We start from the raw sequence: 19582 nt of genomic DNA, 5'->3' as shown, positions 1-19582 counted from the left end.
AAAAATGACAATTTTTCAATTTTTTATCGTTGATGCACAAGAATCATTACGTTAATGGCAAAGATGAATGATTCTCAAGTAATATGCGATGAACTAATTACATTTTCCCAAAGCAATTCGCATGAATGTTTTAAGCTATTTTTCCATTGTGTTATGGACATGCTATTTTCTATTGTTCCTTGCATTCTAGCAATATACGGTCCTTTACAATTGTCGATATTCACTTTTGAATTATTATTCTCTTCGCAGTCGTCATTTTGATTATATCCGATAATCACGCTCGCTTTCTTCAACAAAATGAGGATCACGCGACAATATTTGTTCTGGACTATTATCATGTTTTCTTGCCTCCTTGAGACTCGAAGCCGTTTTTCCTGGTTGAATAATCGTTCGGGCAAAGACTTCTTCGTGGATATCTTAAGCAAAGTGTTACAAACGTCCCGAGCGAGGGACGCTCTCCTCGTACTACGAAACTCTTTACTAGACGAGCAAATGGACGACATTCTCGGTAAAATATTCGCGGCGACAAGTCGACGCGTACCGACTCTTTACGTAAACGCGGATCAGACGGAGCTGTCTCAAGTTTCTTCCTGCGGAATGTCACGCGATCTAGTCGTGTATATCTATGTCTCAAAGCGAGAGCCGGATATCGTCGAGGGCGAGCTCATAGTGGAAGACATGAAACGCTTCATTCACGATCGCGTCCGGCCCAAGGTACTTGTACCGATGATACTTCGTCAACCGTGTCGCAATCTCGTAACGCTCTTTAGAGCGATGTGGTCGAGGAACATTCTCGACGCGATCGTCGTGGAATATTCCGGAGTATCGGAGTACTCCGACGAATACTCTACGATCGTTCATCGATACAACCCGTTCACCGACGATTACAACCACGAACCGTATTCCGTAAATACTGCATGGTTCACGGATGACTTTCCAAATATGCAGGGTTATCCATTAGTTTACGCTTTTACTCGTCGGCCTCCGTACAGCGATATTATATCGGCCACGGAACAAAAGTTAAAAGGCATAGACAAGATCCTGATTGATATCCTGGTGGACAAAATGAACTTCACCGGTGTTCCCAAGATAATACAAAAGCACAATTCATATTTCAAAAGGATGTCTAATGGCACTCCATATGGCATCTTGTCCGATGTAGCCTCCAAAAAATACGACGCCCTTCTAATTACGATGCCGATGTGGGGAAATGTGTACAAAGGACCATCACCCGCCATACAATACACTTATCCTCTCTTTATCGAGAATTGGTGCTTCGTGATACCCAGGCTGTTCGTCAAGCAGCATTTCATGAGCGGCATTGCGTTCCGATTGTTTGTCCTAAATTTCTCGATCGTAGGAATCTTCTGGTTGTGCTCAAAATTAATGAAGTTCAATCCAAGTAGATGGCATCTCGTAAAAATCGTCGGTGTCATATTGGCCGCGTCCTTTCCACCGGTATCCACAAAATTACACGAGCGAATTATCCTTCTCAGTATTTTTGCTGTCTACGCATGCTACTCTTCGACCCTTTTTGCCGAGCTGACAAGTATCAGTTTCAAGAACAATCAGTACGTTCGGTACGATCATTTACAGGATCTAATAAATTCCGATCTCGTATTAATGATGGATGCAAATATACTGATAATTATCACGCAATACAACAGTGCCTTCAAACATGACATTTACAAATCAGGCAAAAAAATCGAAAACTTTATTTATACGGACGTCTGCCTCAAGAATTTGCTAATGTATCAGAATGTTACCTGCTTCATGGATGAAAATTGGGCCCAATTGTACGCGGTCAATAACATGCGGAATGATGAGACCATGTTAAAGACGACGAAACTCTGTTATCTGTCGCCACTGGCCGGTAATGTCTTTCCGGAAGGGTCGCCTTATATCAGACGCGTCAGTGATTTATTTCTAATGCTCACAGAAGGGGGTATTCGCAATAAATGGTATCGTGAGTACGTGCGGAATGAGACGAAGGAGACAACTATCCAGATAAATCGAGACCAAACGAATTCTATGCACGTTAACGTATATCGTTCGATGATCTACGTACTGATAGTAGGATACTCGATTTCTATTCTCGTTTTCATCGGCGAACTGATTTGGAAATATTTTAACATCAATTTCAATCTATGTTGATTTCGATAATATATTGCTCACTAAACTTGAAGAGAAATTTGAAGAAGAATAAACAGAAATGGACTGCGATATAATTAAAGCGAATAATGTTATACTTTGTTAAAAAAAATTTTCACTTCAATAATCAGAGACGGATATTAATTAATACTTTGATATATGAACTTGGAAAAATGTTTCCCTCAAGGCATTATCGAATAGACGAACATTGCTGTAAAATTTATGATATAACGCGATACCGGTGGCGATAATAACGCGTACTTTAATCGCGTCTCGTATTTTGCGGGACGCAGTTAATCTTCGTTATTGCGCGTACGTCGTGTCCTCGACGTGTAATCGTTATATACGGTGCGAGATGGACGCGAGCAATTTTAATCAATGTAACAGTTTCCTCAAACGAGTGGAACGCCTCCGATCTGCGAGCATATCGTTTACATGAGTCAGTCTCGCTTAGGTCGAAAGACGGCCCTCGTTTCGGGAACGAAATCACCGGCCTGAAGAGCGGCCATGCTTCATGCTTATTTCTTCCTCAAAAACGGTCAATTTCGTGTAATCTTCTTGCGAAAGCGGGGCGTGGTCGGACCACAGGGATACTCTGGTAGGCAACTACGACGTGTGTCATTAACCGAATCCTTCAAGCGACCCTGATCGGTCTCTGCTTCCTCCCTCCCTCTCTCTTTTTCTTTTTTCGGGATTGGTGAATAAAATTTGAAATTACAAAAGGGTGATTCAAATTTCAGACTATAAGGTTAGCAAAAATGTTTAACACTTTGTCCCAATATTTTAAAAACTCTAAAAAAATCGAAAAGTTTCATTAAAGGGTTTGATTAATATTATGATTAATAAGTGCAGCGAAAGATGCGCGTCCGAGTGACCTAAATGTTCATAAGCGCGAAAGATTATGAACGAAGAAATTAACGCTTAATATCAAAGGCGGCTCGGAAGATGTCACAATTTTCTCATGAAAATTCTTTCCATGACATGTCTAAGTATATCGATAAAAAATGCGCAAAATATACATCGTGCGTGTTTTAACGTTTCGAACGAAAAATTATCAAGCAACGTTTAAACGGTTAATTCATTTAAAACTTATTAAAAAATCATCGCGCAAGGACCAGTCTGGTCGATTGTCGACCAACACGCTCTCTCCCACCGTTTGCCGAACAAATATCGCATCGATACGAATTAATTTACGCGCGTGATCGACCGTAAACGCATCTTCAAGAAGTAGAGATGGAGATATCATCCGCCTTCATTCCACTTCCCGCCGCAGAATCACCCTCCACTTCCGCCTAGCTCGGCAGCCACTCCTCTCAGCAGCCTCCGTTGATACTTCCTCTCGCGCGCGTGTATCTCATCAGTCGGCCTGAAGCCACGTGCGTGCGCTCGCTCGAGTAGCTCCCGCGTGAACGACATATCGGACAGCGTCCTTTCGCATTGACGAATCGCTTCCTAATTACTTCCGATGACAGATAAAAATCTCCGCGCAAAATTACTAGTGCAAGAAGACGATTACATTTCATTCATATTAAATTTTATTTGATCATTGACGAATAAATCGATGCGCAATCTTGTTTAGAGAGAAAGTTGCAAAAGTTGCGTTTTGTTATAGTGAATTAAAAAAAAAAAAAAAAAAAAGTTTATAGATGACACATGCGATGGTGAGAAAGACAATTAAATGAAGAAACAAGTAGATAATTAGTTAAGTGGAATAGAGCGATAACTGAAGAATTCGTAAAAGGTGAAGAATCTGTTGATTTCTTCGTGTTTCATAAGACTGATACTATGTAATGCAACTCTGAGATATGAAATTTCATCTTATCGAATAAACATAAACGTGATAAGATATTAACGGTTGTAATCTCTAGAATTCGTATAAGATGAAATGTAGCGACGGGATCCAGTGACTCGCGTAATACTACTAATATGATGCCGACTGAAAGAAGAACCGAAATATCTCATCTCGGTTTCATCGATCAACCTTATCGGAAAGCGGCATGATTCGCCGGCAATACCGGTGCACGGGAGAGTGCTTCGAGGAAGAACAAAGATATCGCTACGAGCTCTAGGTAGCTCTCAAAGGTGAAGACAGACGTCGGTTGTGGAAGACGTCGGGAGAACTAAAAATATCAGCCGGTTCCGCGCTTGGTCGGTCGACGTGCCCCGCCACGTTGTATTCCACGCTAAATAATTTTACCGGCTGGAGAAGATGAGAGCGATATCTCTCCGCGTGCGCAGGGTGAAAACAGGGTTCGCCTTTAATCTCGCGTACGACGATTCGCAGTAAACCGGGCTATCAAGCACGATCGTCGTTACCGCAAAGAGCTTAGTTGACAGATCGAACATTCACGAGAGACATTCGCGATCGTGATCGCGTCTTCACGCGTGATCCACGGTGAAGGAAACTACTCAGTTGTCTTCATCTATTACTCCGTCTACTACTATTCATCGTCTGCTACTGCTATAAACGCATACCGTATCGAAGATCGCAAGTATTGTTACGATGATTGGAATGCCAAGGCAGAAGCTATCAGTGGCCTCGTCGCATCTATTCGAGGGTCTGGGACGTCCTTGATACATCGACGAGCTTCTTCGCGCGTCGAAAAATTTCGGGCTATTTATTCTTTCGGATACACCGTTAAAATATACCGGTAAGATTTCGCATTGTTGATGCACGTTATTTAGGGAACTTAAGCACGTAGCAGTGAAGGCTCGCCTCTTCTCCAGAGGCGAGAGACGTCAAGTGTGATATTTTGATCTTGTAACGATTTGCACGCGACGATAAGACGTTAAACAGTCTCATCGGAAATAAAGTAATTAAACGTGTATTCTTTTTTCTTACGTTCTTTCTTAGCTGGCCGGTTTGAACGCCGGCTGAAAAAAATATAAACTATGCTGCGTTATAATAGAAATCTTTGCCGTATATATTTAATTCACGGAATGCTTGAATTATCACAGAAATTTTACCTATGATTAAATCACATATCGTTTTTTATTTTCATACAATTTCTTTAAATATACAAATAATTAATATAATTCGTTCGATTGAATTGTCTGAATTGGTATTATTGTATCTCTTATTCTAAAAGACAATTCTCTTTATTAATTTTAATATCATTACGCCATTAGGCTGCCTTAAAGGAGATCTGTCTGTATCGGATTTCATTACGGCAGATCAACGCGTCCGGACTTAGGACGCAGGGTCAAGGCCGAGAGCTACCTCGCGGCGGATTCGACGGAGGAGGCCGTTGACAGTTTCGAAGCTCCCGAATCTCTTCCCGGGACTCTTTCATCGACGATATTTTACGGCACGGTTGTTTGAAATTCTTCGCGCGGAGTCGTGCCCGTATTTATAGATCTGCAGCGCGTAGGGCCGCGTACGTACGCACGCGTTTACGCACGCAGCAGCTCCTTCGTCTCGAAGGTGGAAAAATAAGTAAGTAGGTACGTGGTACAGCCGGCGAACCGAAGCCACGCCGTCGTCGGGCCCGCGTCCGTAAAGCGCGAGCACGTCGCGATCATGACGCGATGCGTCCGCGACAGGAGCATCACCGGCTTGTCTCGCCGACGAGCGCGTCCCCGTCGCCGTCGAACTGTCTGCGCTGGTCACCCCGCTGGCTGCCATCCGCCAAACCACTACTTCCGGGCATGATCGCCGGCGCCGCGATCCTCCGTATCCTCGTCGTCCTGCTTGCTCTTGGCCACGCGTTCGCCGCCGACTTGGTAAGTACTATACATCCACGATACACCGGTAGAAAGTATTGCAACCGCAAAAATCTAGTTCTTTAAAATTTTGCAATAATTTTCTTCCCGCGAAAAAATTTTATCAGTCAGGAATAAAATTGTATGAATTAGGATTACATTATTTATTTTTTGATAAAATAGAAGTATGCAAATTTAAATTAAAAAATTCAGTTGCAATATTCTTTGTTGATGCTGTCAATATGATTTATGTCTTGCTATAATTTATATATTTTATCTCATCAATAATATTCCGGAAATATCGAACATTAAGACCGTATTAAAATTAATTATAATTAAATTATTGCAGTGAAGAATCTCATGGATTAAAATATCACATATAGAAAGAAAAGGAGAAGATTATTTATATTAAGAAAAAATATGAGGATTATATATACAATATAACGCAGTTTTTGCAGATTACAGTTTCATAATAAATTTAAAATCGATTATTTATCGAATGAATTACATAAATGTAATTGAGTATATCTTTACGAAGGTTAGAAGCAGCGCGCAGAATTGCATCCTTAGCTGAAAGGGTTTTGGAATTACTAACTGCAGCATGGTAGACAATAATTTTCACGAATGCAGTGTATTTAGCCTCTAAGACCGTAGAAGTATCGACTTCGCATCGTATTACGGGAAGTGAAGACTTTTCTGGCCGATCGAAAATTGATCGTAAAATTGTTTAATCGGGGTATTAAACGTATCTGGTACTCAGCTGATGCACCGTAATTTTGAATGTTTATCGTGTACAAGTTTACTTAATTGCCTGCCGAATCTATATAATATCTAGCACATCCAGTTAATATACATTCTAATTTCGAAAGTCACGTGTAATCTCCAGATTTAATGTAAGATAAATTAATGTTGATCCGAATAATATAAATTTTCGAAATTACATTTAATTAAAATTCTTGTTACTCTTTATTCATTTATACTTCACTTATAGCTTGATTAATAAATTAAATGCTTTAAACAAATGTGTAAATAAATATTTTTAAATTTATGTAAAAAAAAACTAAACATTTTTAAAAAATGTTTTGTACAATTATCACAATCGCTAATATATTGAATACATGCATATTCAATGTAAAGAGAATATTGAACTTATTTTTTTTTAATATACGCAGGCTAATCTAGTGCAATTTATCAAAGATAGATTAGTAATTAGTAGATGGATTAAGGAAGACGGAAAGGTTCAAGAGACCTAAAACAATCGATAAAGCATCGTGTCAGCAGGAACCTAGCAATACTAACGCAATTACCGACCAAAGCGGAGAAATCTCGTTTTAGCTAAGCACACCGGTATAATTACTGTAATTTCGTTTCGTGACCATTCTTAGACTGCAATAATCATTTACAATTTCGAGGTTAATATGCCGACACGTAAACTAGTTCTATTGCTGGCAAGGCCGGTAATAACATTGCTCGAAATCCTCATCTTGCAGTAATCGTTATAATTTAAAAAGAGATACGTTAAGATGCGGGAATCAACGAAGTATTTATACTCTGCAAAACACAAGGTTCCGTTACAAGCAAGGCAGAAACGCAGACGCGCTGAAAATTATATGAACTTTGCGTGGGATGTGTGTGTGTGTGTGTGTGTGTGTGTGTGTGAGAGAGAGAACGTCACTTAGCAAACTATACTAGAAAAGAACACGGAAGTGTCATCTTATAAATTCAAACAGTAATTGTTCTTACGTGATGTTAGAGCAGCCATCAATTTGTTACATAGAGCTTACAAGAAATTTTATATTTATTTTTCCTTTTCTAACGATTAAAAGCACGCATTTAAAATTAGAATTGCACAAGACTCAAAAGAATATTCGTAAAATTATTGTATTGGTATTGAAAATTTTCGGAAACTTAAATCTTGTCTCGATCTTGAGTGAATTTTAGTAGCAAAAATCTTGTCTTGTATTGTCTTGTCTGATTTTATTAATAATTTTTATTTAATACTGAATAATTGTTTAAAATAATATTTAACAATATATTATCTTTATATAATAAGTATAGTAATTTAAAATAATTATTACTATTCATGCCATTCGTTTACTTTCCAAAACATTATATGTACACGGGCGCGCGCGTATATATATATATATAATCTTGACAAGACCAATAATCTTAATCTTGATATATAATCTTTATAATTAATTAAAAATCTTGTCTTGATCTTGTCTGAAATTTCGAAACAAGACAATATGAAAACTAATCTTGATACCTCGGTATCAAGATCTATCTAAAATGATGCATCGCGGTGATCATTTTAAACATCGTGTTCTTAGCCGCGGTGACTTTTTATCAAAATTCAACGATACATGCTCGAATGTCAATCTCTCCGCGATAAACTCTTAGTCAGTTATAGCGACGCGGGTTATATTTGACTGGACGAATGCAACTCCCATTTCTTCGACGCATTGCGTCGCCTTGTGATGTTGCTGCGTATGAATGATATTACATCGTAATCGGACATTCGCAAAATCGTTGCTCGTTCGGGTTATCGAACCGAACACGATTCGTCGTTTTGTCGATACCGTAGTTGATACCGAATAATCCGCTAGCTAGCTATTGCCTGGAAAAACTTTACAAAGAAAAAGGCAAAAGGATGAACGTATTTGTATGCACACGACAATAGAGAAACAGATAAGCCCTTATCTAAATCTTTTCTTGCTTATCCGACAGTGCGTATCGTCGGGCTAACAGGCTAATTTATAACACAGCGTCAAAATGTCATACCCCGTAGATGTTGGAAGAGCTTTTACGTCTAGAGTCGCGTCATCTTCGTCGACTATAAATTCGGGTTTGTTAGAAATAATGGACTAACGGATATTTGTTTCTCTAGTTTTTATACGACGGCGATATCGTGATCATGTGATGCTAGGAATGCAGGCGTGTCTTTCAAGTAGTTTCTGTATCTTCTTTTAGCATTTTACCGAGCAAAGATACCTCTATTAGTATATCGATTAGAGCTGATGCTTGTGAATTAACTAGGAAGTCCCAAGGAGAATTATGTTGTTTCTCCTCCCTCCTTTTTCAGATCGTTTATTAACATGTCTTATCGTATGAATATTCGGTAAATTGAAAATTCTCTCTCTTTCTCTTCAAATGTCTTTAAATATCTTTAAATATCTCTTTAAATATCTTAGCATCCTTTTTCAAATTAATATATATATATATATAAAACTAGCTCTTTTAAATATATCTATACTTTTAAATAAAGAGATTTTATGATTAATGAATTCAACATAAAGAATTTTTGCAGATGTTAAAAATCTCAGGAATTTAATTAATATAATCTTAATATATCGTAAATATTATTTTTTACTGAATCTGTTTAGAATTTAGAATTATACTTATAATTTTATGTAATTGTATTAAATTATAATTTGACATTTATATATATACATATATAATATTTTATGTAAATCGTCTTCTGTATGTGCACAATATGATTCTTTGTCATATTGGAAGATATTTTATCAGAGGAACAAAATCAATATAATAACCACTTAATTAATGTATGTAATTCTTATTTTCTACTGCGAGAGACTTCACCTGTACACCCCATGACAACTCGTAAAGAAGCATTCTACCGAGCGAACTCTAAAGTCGAAGAAGCGCCTTTCGCATCCCAGAAAATAGAATCAACCGCGATGCCGATTTTCCAATTAACAGTCGCCTCTCAACTTTGTAACGAGTGTTGTCGGACATTTGCAAAAAAAGACGTCGCATCAATCTCCCGCTAAAACATCTCTCGACTTTCTAATCGCGTAGGTATCATTCGTCGACAGTTGACCTCGACCGTTTTAGCACGGGCAACCCGCGGTGAAACTTCCTACCGCGTTATCCTCGATGATGCTCGTATATTCCGTTAGAACACCGAAAGATATCGTCGAAACATGCCAGCAACGGCTGGTTCCACTTTCTTGAAGAGGCAACCTTCCCCGAACATTATCGCGAACTTTGACGCCGCGATGAAGAAAGCTCACGAACGATTTCTCCGCAATCACATGCGAAAATCGTTTTTCTGCCGAGAAAACGTCAGTGCAGTCGTGCATGAAATATTGCCAGTGCCACGTTTTTTTTTGCGTTTAGCACGGAAAACGTTCTTTTATTATTTAAATCAGCGAACGCAATCGGATAAAATTAATATTGAATTTTATTATTATTTTAGAATAATATTATAGTAACGTTTTATTAACGACAGTTTTTTTTTATTATTACGCTATTTCTTTATGCATTCAAAGTTTGTAAGATTGTAACTGGTTCATATCGGCTTACTCGCGCTAAATTCGACACGTTCAGCAATAAATTGCTATTTTTCGATAACGGTGGATGTTTCGAATACCGCGTTCCAAGTCGTGTTAAAAAAGAAAAAAAAAATAGAAGTCCATGCCTACTGCAAGTTAAATCGCCTAATAACCGGAGAAGCTTTCCTTCGCTTCATTAGGCTACGCAAAAAATGTTCTGGTACTGCGTGCTTTTCACCGAAGCAAGAACAACCATCGGGAAAGACTGGAACGTCTCGTTGGCACCCCGTGGAGAATCCTCTCCCACGGGACTCTCCGTATCACCCGGCAGTTCCTTCTAGCGAATTCAGCTCGATTAGCTTCTTATTGCATATCGTGACGACTATCGCGTGGAATTTCAGCCCGTTGTCGGGCAGGAAGTATGTGAGTCTCGCGGCTGACAAAAAGTTGTCGTCGTCAGGGAAAGAAACGAGGTACCACGCGGGACTCTGACGAGGAAGATGAGGGGAGGGGGAGTGTAAGAGGCCCCAAGAGAGGACGAAGAGAGCATAAAGAAGGACGAGGAGAATGTCGCGTACGATGTCCCTTTAGCAGCGTCCCGAGACTTGCAGCCGCGTTTGAGATCACGTTCGTCTCTCCCTTCCCTCCCCGTAAAATCCGTCGGGGCTCGTCTCTACCGACGTCTCTTCCCCGTCTCACCCACTCCACACGCTCGCCCGGCCGTCTCTACTCATCTTCCTCGTGGTTTCTTTACCAAGACGTTTCACGTCGTCTGTGCCAAGAGACCGGCGATTCCATTGTCTCGTCGTTGATGTACGCGGGAAAAGCGATCGCGATACCAATGGCGGAACGAATGATTAAAATTCTGCGATCAGCCGGGAGTTCAATGCATGATTGTTGAAGTCTTTCGTGTTCCATACACATTACAGCTCATGACACGAATTACTGTCTCACGTTTGATGCTTCGATAAGAAACGCATGACTTGCTTAAGCAAAGTTCTATCGCACGTGCGTTTCAATGAAATATTTGTTTGATGGTATTCGTCTGTTTGTGAAAGAGAATAAAATTCGAAGAACGAAAAATTTATCTAAATCTTCAATGTTTTACATACATATTTATTATTATTCATATGTCTACAATTTTATATATTTTTTTATATATGTCTACAATTTTATATATATATATATAGTGGGTAATAACGTTTAGAAATTACACTTATAAATGACATCTTTAAATTTGAAGGACAAGTGCATAATGTTATGAGCACGATGTATTTGCTGCACGTGACATTATGCCTTTACTTTGAATTTAGCAATCGTCGTGCACAAGGTGGGAATGACTCGAAACAAGTTATTCTGGTATAACTCGTCTACAAAGAGCCTTCGTTAATATTGTGTATTAACTATCGTTCATGCATTTTTTTTTTTTTTTTTTTTTTTTTTTTTTTTTTTTTTTTTTTAATGAATGTACCGTTTCCCGTAAATGTAAGCATTCTATTCGAGAGAACGCGACATCACAATTTCATCATCATTAAATAAATCTGATTGCCTTGACAGATTAATTTCGCAAAATCAGATAATGGTTAAATTATTTTCCACATGGAATTTATTTATTACTAAGACGCTTTATCGCGTGTGTTTTTATAGATGCCAGATATTAATAAGTAAAAATATCAATTTTTGCGATAATTGTAAACAGATAAGCCATATAAATTCGCTAAAATTGAAAATTTAATTGCGAAAGCGCGCTTTCAATTCTATCGCATCTAACAAAACAAAAATGAAATGAGGAAATGATGATCAGCCTTTATGAAAGTTCCGCATAGCGTATCGATAGAGTACTTGTAAAATTAGCCGCGGGCATTGATGTATCTCGCGCAGAATCTTTCATACGAGGGAATGCCAGTGTCAAGAAACAATAAGGGGTTACATAGTCCTAGTAATATAAAGCGGTGGCGTATGGTGTCGGAGACGCTGATCCGGAAATAACCGTGGCCATAAATGCAAGCCGGACGCGTACTGTACGTGGAAGAACGAACGAAGGGAACGGCGAGTAGAGAACGGATGGTTAGCGATGGTTAAAAGCGCAGCAGGTGACTCCCTTTGCCGCTGTTCCTCAAACGATCATAATGGCCAGTTTTACGGTCTTAATTCTCCCACTTGAAACGCCGACGCAAATTAACTCCTTGTGAACTTGGCTTTTACCGTGAATTTGAAAAATCGTTTCCCGAATCTTTTATTTGCCGCTCTCTATTTACGCTTACTGAGATGGCAGAAAAATTTTGACGACGTTGATCACACGAAATCAATCTAATTACTAACTTAACGTGTATAACGTATATAACTATTTCCGATATAAATAGCACACGTATTAAAATTATCATAAATAAATATCGTCTCAAGAAAATTGCATCATTAAAAGTATTTTTAAAGTTCGAGGCGAATGAGAGAAAAAAATTAAGTATGAAAAAGTGCAGTCAATTTTTTGATGTAAGTCACATATACTTGTAAATTAATCCTCTACGCGTGATTAATGGGAAAGAGTAAATAATAAATACGATGATATTTGTGCGATAATAAATAATGTCCATTAAATGCAATCTTCCAAAGGAATATCGATATTTAGTTTATCGTGACATTAATGTTCGATTTGAATGTTGTAGCGAGAATATTCTATATGAATTATTATCAATATTTTAACGATTTCACAGAGATATCATAAGAAGCATGATATTCCAACCAGCTTGGTAAAAATTATTCTGTCGCGTTAAATTATACATATATTAAACAATGCAAACAGTAAATCATACACAATGATTTTCCCGCAGCATGGAGAGATTATGAGATATGTCTATGGAACTTTTGAGAGAGAGACGTAATAAGCAGGTAAGACCGTTACTGCGATTGGCAATAAATTTTGCATATTCTCACTCGTCAGCAAAACGATTTAAGGAATTACGTAATGCGTGACGTGTTGGATGCATATTGTACCGCAAATGGATCAGAAGAAATAAAGAATAAATTACAGCAATATAATAGTTTTCTTCTCTCATTCGCCTCGAACTTTAAGAATATGATATCTTAATGACGCAATTTTCTTGAGACCAGATCCAATTATGATAATTTTAACATGTGTGCTATTTATATCGGAAATATATTGCGTATGCATTAAGTTAGTAATTAGATTAATTTCGTGGATGAATGCCGTCGAAATAGTTTAGTGTGGCTTATATTTTAAACACATCACGCGAAAGAGAAACAACTTATACTTGTAAAAGTATAAGGAAGTCACTTTCATCATGGGACAATGTTCATAGGATAGGCGATGATTTTTTAAAACGAGCCGCGCGCGTTTATTACCGCTATTAAAAACTTAATTAAAACAGAGCAGTATTTATATGAGTTCTCGTAAACTTTGGCTTGAAAGGCATCGGAACCGCTTACATAAAGCAAGAAGTGGTGCAAAAAGAGAGAAATAAAATCGCGTTGTTATGCCTGGTAACGAGTGCATGTTGCCAAACGGGCTTCAAAGCGTATGAATTGTTCCTAACAGCTGTCGATGCAACTGTGTACGGCATTATTGTACTTTATGATGCCGTCCATTACTTTAATAGATTGTTGGCAGGAGAGAATAAACGCTGATGCGATTGTAAATTGTGGTCCCATGAATGTTACGAGTCTAACATTATTCGCATATATGCAACAATCGTGACAATGTCGTAATGATCATTTTGTTATACGTGTAAGTATACTATCGCAATTATGTTTCTCTATAAATCGATGGGAGGGGGGGGGGGGAGTTGAAACAAATATTCCAGCTGCGTCAAAGATGTGATGCAGCCATAATTTCTCTTGAGAATAAATGAACGAATGCGTTATGGCATATAATTACACTGAAATTACATCGTGATTACACGTCAAATGAAATTCTAATTTATCATTATTAGAAGCGTGCGCGTTCTTCATATATAATATATAATGTGATCATATTTCTCAAGTTAATTTTTCTTTTGCTTTTTCTTTAAAATTTTAAATTTTAACTTTAGAATTATAAACAAGATCTTAAAGATATCAATAAATACAGCAAAAACGGTCTTTTAATTTTACGAACAGATAAATCAGATCACGAACTTGCCATAGCAAACATCGTTGACAGCGTGGCGAGACAAGCAGGTCCACGAGATTCCGACATTAAATTTCCGTAGCAATCCTTCGTTAAAAAAGTTTCCAACCATTTTCGGACATTGAACAGACCCGATGATGCTACCATTTAGGGCGGGGGAGAGCGTCAATGAATGCGAAACGAATCTTTCGGCGACTTCCCCTCTGTCTTCGCGATTTATACGGAATTGCGTGTGTCAAATTTTTTATTTATTAATTATTTAATTATTACTAGTATAATAACTATAATTTTCAAACTGTAGCCGAATTTTCCGATGTAACACTTCAACAAACCGTTAAAAGAGAATAAATTAAAGATCGAATTGTATAAAAATATAAATTGTTCTTACAATACTCTTACAAATCATTTACCAAAGATTGTTGAAAAATTGTCTAAGAGAAATTGTAGAAAGTACAATGCACGAAGTTGTATGTCAATGAAAGCGTACATCATGGTATCAATGCGTCGATCTCGTAATATTAAAATATACGCAGGCACAGTGGGCAGAGACCAGCCACGATACCATCTACGGTATAGCTCAGGCGTTAGCTCGTGAAGTGGCTTCCGAACCTTTCTTCATCTACCATTCGACCTCTGTATCATGTTTCTTCGTGCATTCATGATCCAGATTGGGTCATAGAAATGGTAATTTCGAATTACGTGTGCCGTATATCAAATACATTCTAACAGTTTTAACTTGCATTTATTAATTTTCATCAAAGCATTCCTCGATCTCGATTTTTGTCTAGTTTCATTATTAATCTTCTCTATCGTAATATATATTTCATAAATATATTAGAGATCTCGATCGTGTGTGTAAAGCAGATTTACGCTATGCAAATAGATTTAAAATGAATTACTTCTTTGTGGAATAGACGAGGAAAGTATGAGGGAAAAGTAGAGACGATGGATAGATAGATGTATTAGATTTCCTTCTTCTTCTAAGAATTAAAGAATAAAATTCGTCTGTTACCGAATTGCGATAAATATTGAAATTATGAAAAAAATCAAAATGCTCGTTTGACAAATTAAAATTTATATAAATTGTTTACCGCAGTCGTTTATTTATTTATTTTTTTTTTATTTTTTGGACAAAAATTCTTCGACATTCGTCGTGCGTTCTCATATAGACTCCGTAAAGATTTTCAAATGACGAAGTCGCGTCGAGACAACAAGGCAACGCGCTCTTCGACTTCACCCTCCGGAATTGTCTTCTTTTAGCGGTATGAACTTTTTACAAGATCGTCACCGAGATGCAAGGTACCGCACGTCTCAGCCTAGTTTGGACACGCTAACCTTGTCGCATATAAATTTCACTCGCTCCATCATTGTCTTTTCCACGTCGTTTCGGCTCTTTCTTCATTTAGCATTTTTTTTATCTCGCGTTCTATCTTTCGACAAGTAATTTAGTATTAAATCATATGATTTAATTAGGAAATAATTTAATATTAAATTACTAGGCGATTCCTCAACTTCATCAATTTTATTATGCTTATTATAGATTTATCATGTCAAATATATTTCTTCTTCAAAAAGCGTCGATGGCGAGTACTCTTTAATAACAGTTAACAGTTATTTAAATTCTAAGAGCTATGTAATGTATATATATATATATATATATATATATATATATATATATATATATATGAGAGAGATATATCTCCTTTTTATTTCTATTATGAATTCAATACTAGATTTCTCCAAGATAATCATCCTCGATTAGGTAATCGAGTTTTGCATTATTCATCTCGCACATAATATTATATCATATGTAGGCTGTTAAAAGAACGCTTCAAGTACCATTTTAATCGTGCCTGAATCCAATTGAATTATAATGAATCATCACGGCTCTCCGAACTATTGCGGAGATTCAGAGCGGGCAAACATTTCGAGGAGCTTCGATAAGGCGCGACGGCGAAATAACAGTAATTTTATATACCTACGTACTCTGTCAACTACGGTGACATCGCGTAACGCATGATTAACGCCGACAACGGTTACGTCGCGATGCCATTACCAGCAGACAAATTGAGTTTAATATCGCGACTTGGGCGTTACAGCCTTGGAGACTACTGAACGATATTAGAACCAACCGAGTGCTGACCAGGTCGTATCTATTAAGTCTATCAGTCTAGGACAGACAGTTTCAGAATATTTTAAAGTAATTATATCAGCATACAATCATTGCCAATATATAGAAATGCTGTAGGAGCGATGAATATTGCGATATGAAATTTTCTCCGAGATTAATCCTTTCGTTAAGGTGATGTGATCGCAACTAATCAACGAATTAATCTATTAGATGTGTATATTTAAATACTGTAAATGTCGAAGTTCGCACAATATTATATAAAAATATTATTGGTTAAATATTGTAACAATAATATATGGATTAAAAACAAATGTATAAAAAATTATAGATTAATATTATTACAAAATATAATTTTGGCTTAATAATGAAAGAATATATATACTGTAATTTTATCGTTAATAACGATTGAAAATTGTTTGTAGAATGCAAATAAGACATTTGTCTTTGGAATTAAGGGCGATGTAGATTATCTTCATTCGATCAATCAGCCATCTGCTGTGAAATATTTACCAAAGAACAGTAAGTATGTGTGCGCGTCACTTTGTGTTTTCATAAATAAATAAATTTCTCTTAATTAAAAATATTTTTTGCACACAATATCTTTTACTTATCTTTACAGAAGCGACGAAGCTGTCGCATTTCACGAATTGGAGCGAATGGTCGGTATGCGATCGGCATTGTACACAAAATCGCGTCAGGAGATGTCGAACGAAAAAAGATTGCGGATCAACTGTACTTAGGGTAAAAAATATATGAATATATCTATGATATATCGCGAGTGATCTTTCGAAGATCGAGACACATTATATGATAAAATATATTCTTCTATAATACACATATACACGTGTATTCATTCATATTGAATTTGCAATAATACATAAAAAGAAATTCCTTTATATGTAGTTATGGAAAAATATTTTGTTGTCATATATCGTATTATCCTATAATATATAATACTAATAGCCATGATATAATAGGAAGAACGCGGTTGTGAACATAAGAGAGAAGGTCGTCGAAGACGATGCAAGCAACGCCAACGCCGAAGACACCGACGAAGGGATGAAAGATTTCACGTGGTCCAGGTGAGTCGCTCTTCTCCTCAATACAAATCACCTTCGATCTTTAGTTAATAATATATATACGCTTTCTCGGCCAGGTACCTAAAGAAGCAGAGCCTAGGCATGGAAATCGAAGAGGTAAGGATATTAAAGAACACTCCGGAGGACATTACGGGAAATGGAGCAAATGGTCGCCTTGCACGAGGCTGTGCACTACGCAACGTCACAGGTATACAAAATTTATACAATTATATAACTAACGTCAATAAACATATACTCATTCGGTACTGATTAGATGGTGCAGAAAGCCTGGCATCTGCGGACGCGATGTGATACGAGAGAGCGCCTACTGTTACGTCGAAGGTAGCTTTTGCCAAAGATGGATCCATCGAAAGATTCGTGGTAGTCACGAAGAAGATGGCGAAAGTAAATACCTTGAATAGCACTCTATACATTGATAAGAGAGTATTATGTAATATGAATAATTTTTCTCCTATTTTCTAGACTTGGTGTTGGACGAGTTCGAACTCAATCCCAACACCGTCGATTCGAGTTTCGCCCCGGAAAAGAATTCAAATACTTGGAAGTGTGGAGTGGCAAATTCTCATAAAAGTGCTAGATTATCATACTTCATGCGAATTATCGGCGGACGTCCAACTACACCTGGAAGTTGGCCGTGGCAAGTGGCTGTGTTAAATCGATTTCGAGTACGTCATGTAATGACGACATAAATCTTACATTTTTGCTAAATTAACAGCTGTAAAAGAGAAATAAAATTAAAATTAGAATAGCATAGAAATCTAAAAAATTATAAATTATGCGAGAAAAGACTTTACGTTGCGAAATAAGACTTTATGATTAAACCAAAATTAATTGTCTTTACTTTTCCAGGAAGCTTTCTGCGGCGGAACATTAGTATCCCCACAATGGGTATTGACGGCCGCGCATTGCATTAGGAAACGTCTGTACGTTCGCATTGGAGAGCACGATTTAACTGTGAAAGAAGGCACGGAATTAGAGCTCAGGGTAGGAATCACGATCGAAGAGCTCAATAGAAATAATTTTATGATCCATTGTGATTAATTTTATGACCGCGTAGGTGGATTCGGTGACCATCCATCCGGAATACGACGCCGATACTGTTGATAACGACGTGGCTCTACTTCGTTTACCAGTTATCTTGACCCCATCTCCCTCGAGAGGTATCGCATGTTTGCCTGCGTCGAAGCAGCCTTTACCTACGAACCAGTTGTGCACTATTATCGGTTGGGGCAAGTCCAGCGTGACGGATGATTTTGGAACGGATGTGCTGCATGAAGTCAGAGTACGCGATTTCATAATGCCAGATATTAACTAAAAAAAAATAATAATAATAATTTAATAGTTTGATAATGTAATAAGGATACAATCGCAATTACATGTAATTAAATAATATAAATATCAAGTTTGATTTTAGGTTCCAATAGTGTCACCCGAAACTTGCCGAGAAGTTTACGTAGATTATAGAATCACAGACAATATGTTCTGTGCCGGTTATCGCCGTGGAAAAATGGATTCTTGCGCGGGCGATAGCGGAGGCCCTCTACTTTGCAGAGATCCTCGAAAGCCTGATCATCCGTGGACAATTTTTGGTATTACTAGTTTCGGTGAAGGTTGCGGCAAACGTGGTAAATTCGGTATATATGCGAGACTATCTAATTATGTGCGTTGGATTACAAAAGTGATAAAACAGGCAAATGAATGAATACACTTATTGTTAAAAGATATACCTAAATTATAATTATAATTAATATTCACACGTGAACGAGGATAAAGATAGAAAATATGATAAGGCAATCAGATTACAAATATCAAGTTATATCTCGATTTATCGAGATGGCAAAAAGTGCAAAATTGCATTTGAAAAGATTAAATATAAAGCTAATTATGCTGCACTCTATGATTACATCACAATTCACATTTTCTGTAAAAATATGTTTGTATCTTTTTATATAAGGAGTTACGGAATGAAGTATAAATTTTTACAGAAATTGTGCAGTTGATTATATCTATAGCTTTCTTTATTTATCCGTTACTCACCTTTAAACCAAATATCTATCAGTAATTAATATATAACTAAACA

At 37.3% G+C, this 19582-nt stretch overlaps 3 protein-coding genes across 3 annotated transcripts in view; 2 read left to right on the top strand and 1 right to left on the bottom strand.

Moving 5' to 3' along the window:
* Sfl (N-deacetylase and N-sulfotransferase sfl) overlaps positions 1–19582 on the bottom strand; it is a 384325-nt gene that overhangs the window by 287211 nt on the left and 77532 nt on the right. The window lies entirely within an intron of this gene.
* LOC138938413 (uncharacterized) lies at positions 775–2154 on the top strand. The gene has a single exon (XM_070305343.1). The coding sequence runs from the start codon at positions 775–777 to the stop codon at positions 2152–2154; it is 1380 nt and encodes a 459-aa protein (XP_070161444.1).
* LOC138938433 (uncharacterized) lies at positions 2599–19445 on the top strand. The gene is made up of 11 exons (XM_070305386.1): positions 2599–4802; positions 5281–5874; positions 16825–16921; positions 17022–17143; positions 17380–17484; positions 17559–17689; positions 17756–17886; positions 17965–18167; positions 18352–18486; positions 18560–18784; positions 18917–19445. The coding sequence occupies exons 2-11, from the start codon at positions 5680–5682 to the stop codon at positions 19202–19204; spliced, it is 1632 nt and encodes a 543-aa protein (XP_070161487.1). The 5' UTR covers positions 2599–4802; positions 5281–5679; the 3' UTR covers positions 19205–19445.

The sequence above is a fragment of the Polyergus mexicanus genome, unplaced genomic scaffold (assembly GCF_030449975.1).
Source record: "Polyergus mexicanus isolate NDT 795.1 unplaced genomic scaffold, iyPolMexi1.0 SCAF_12, whole genome shotgun sequence".
Taxonomy (NCBI): Eukaryota; Metazoa; Arthropoda; class Insecta; order Hymenoptera; family Formicidae; genus Polyergus; species Polyergus mexicanus.
The sequence above is the reverse complement of the archived record's forward strand: the minus strand, read 5'-3'. Positions and strand labels throughout refer to the sequence as shown.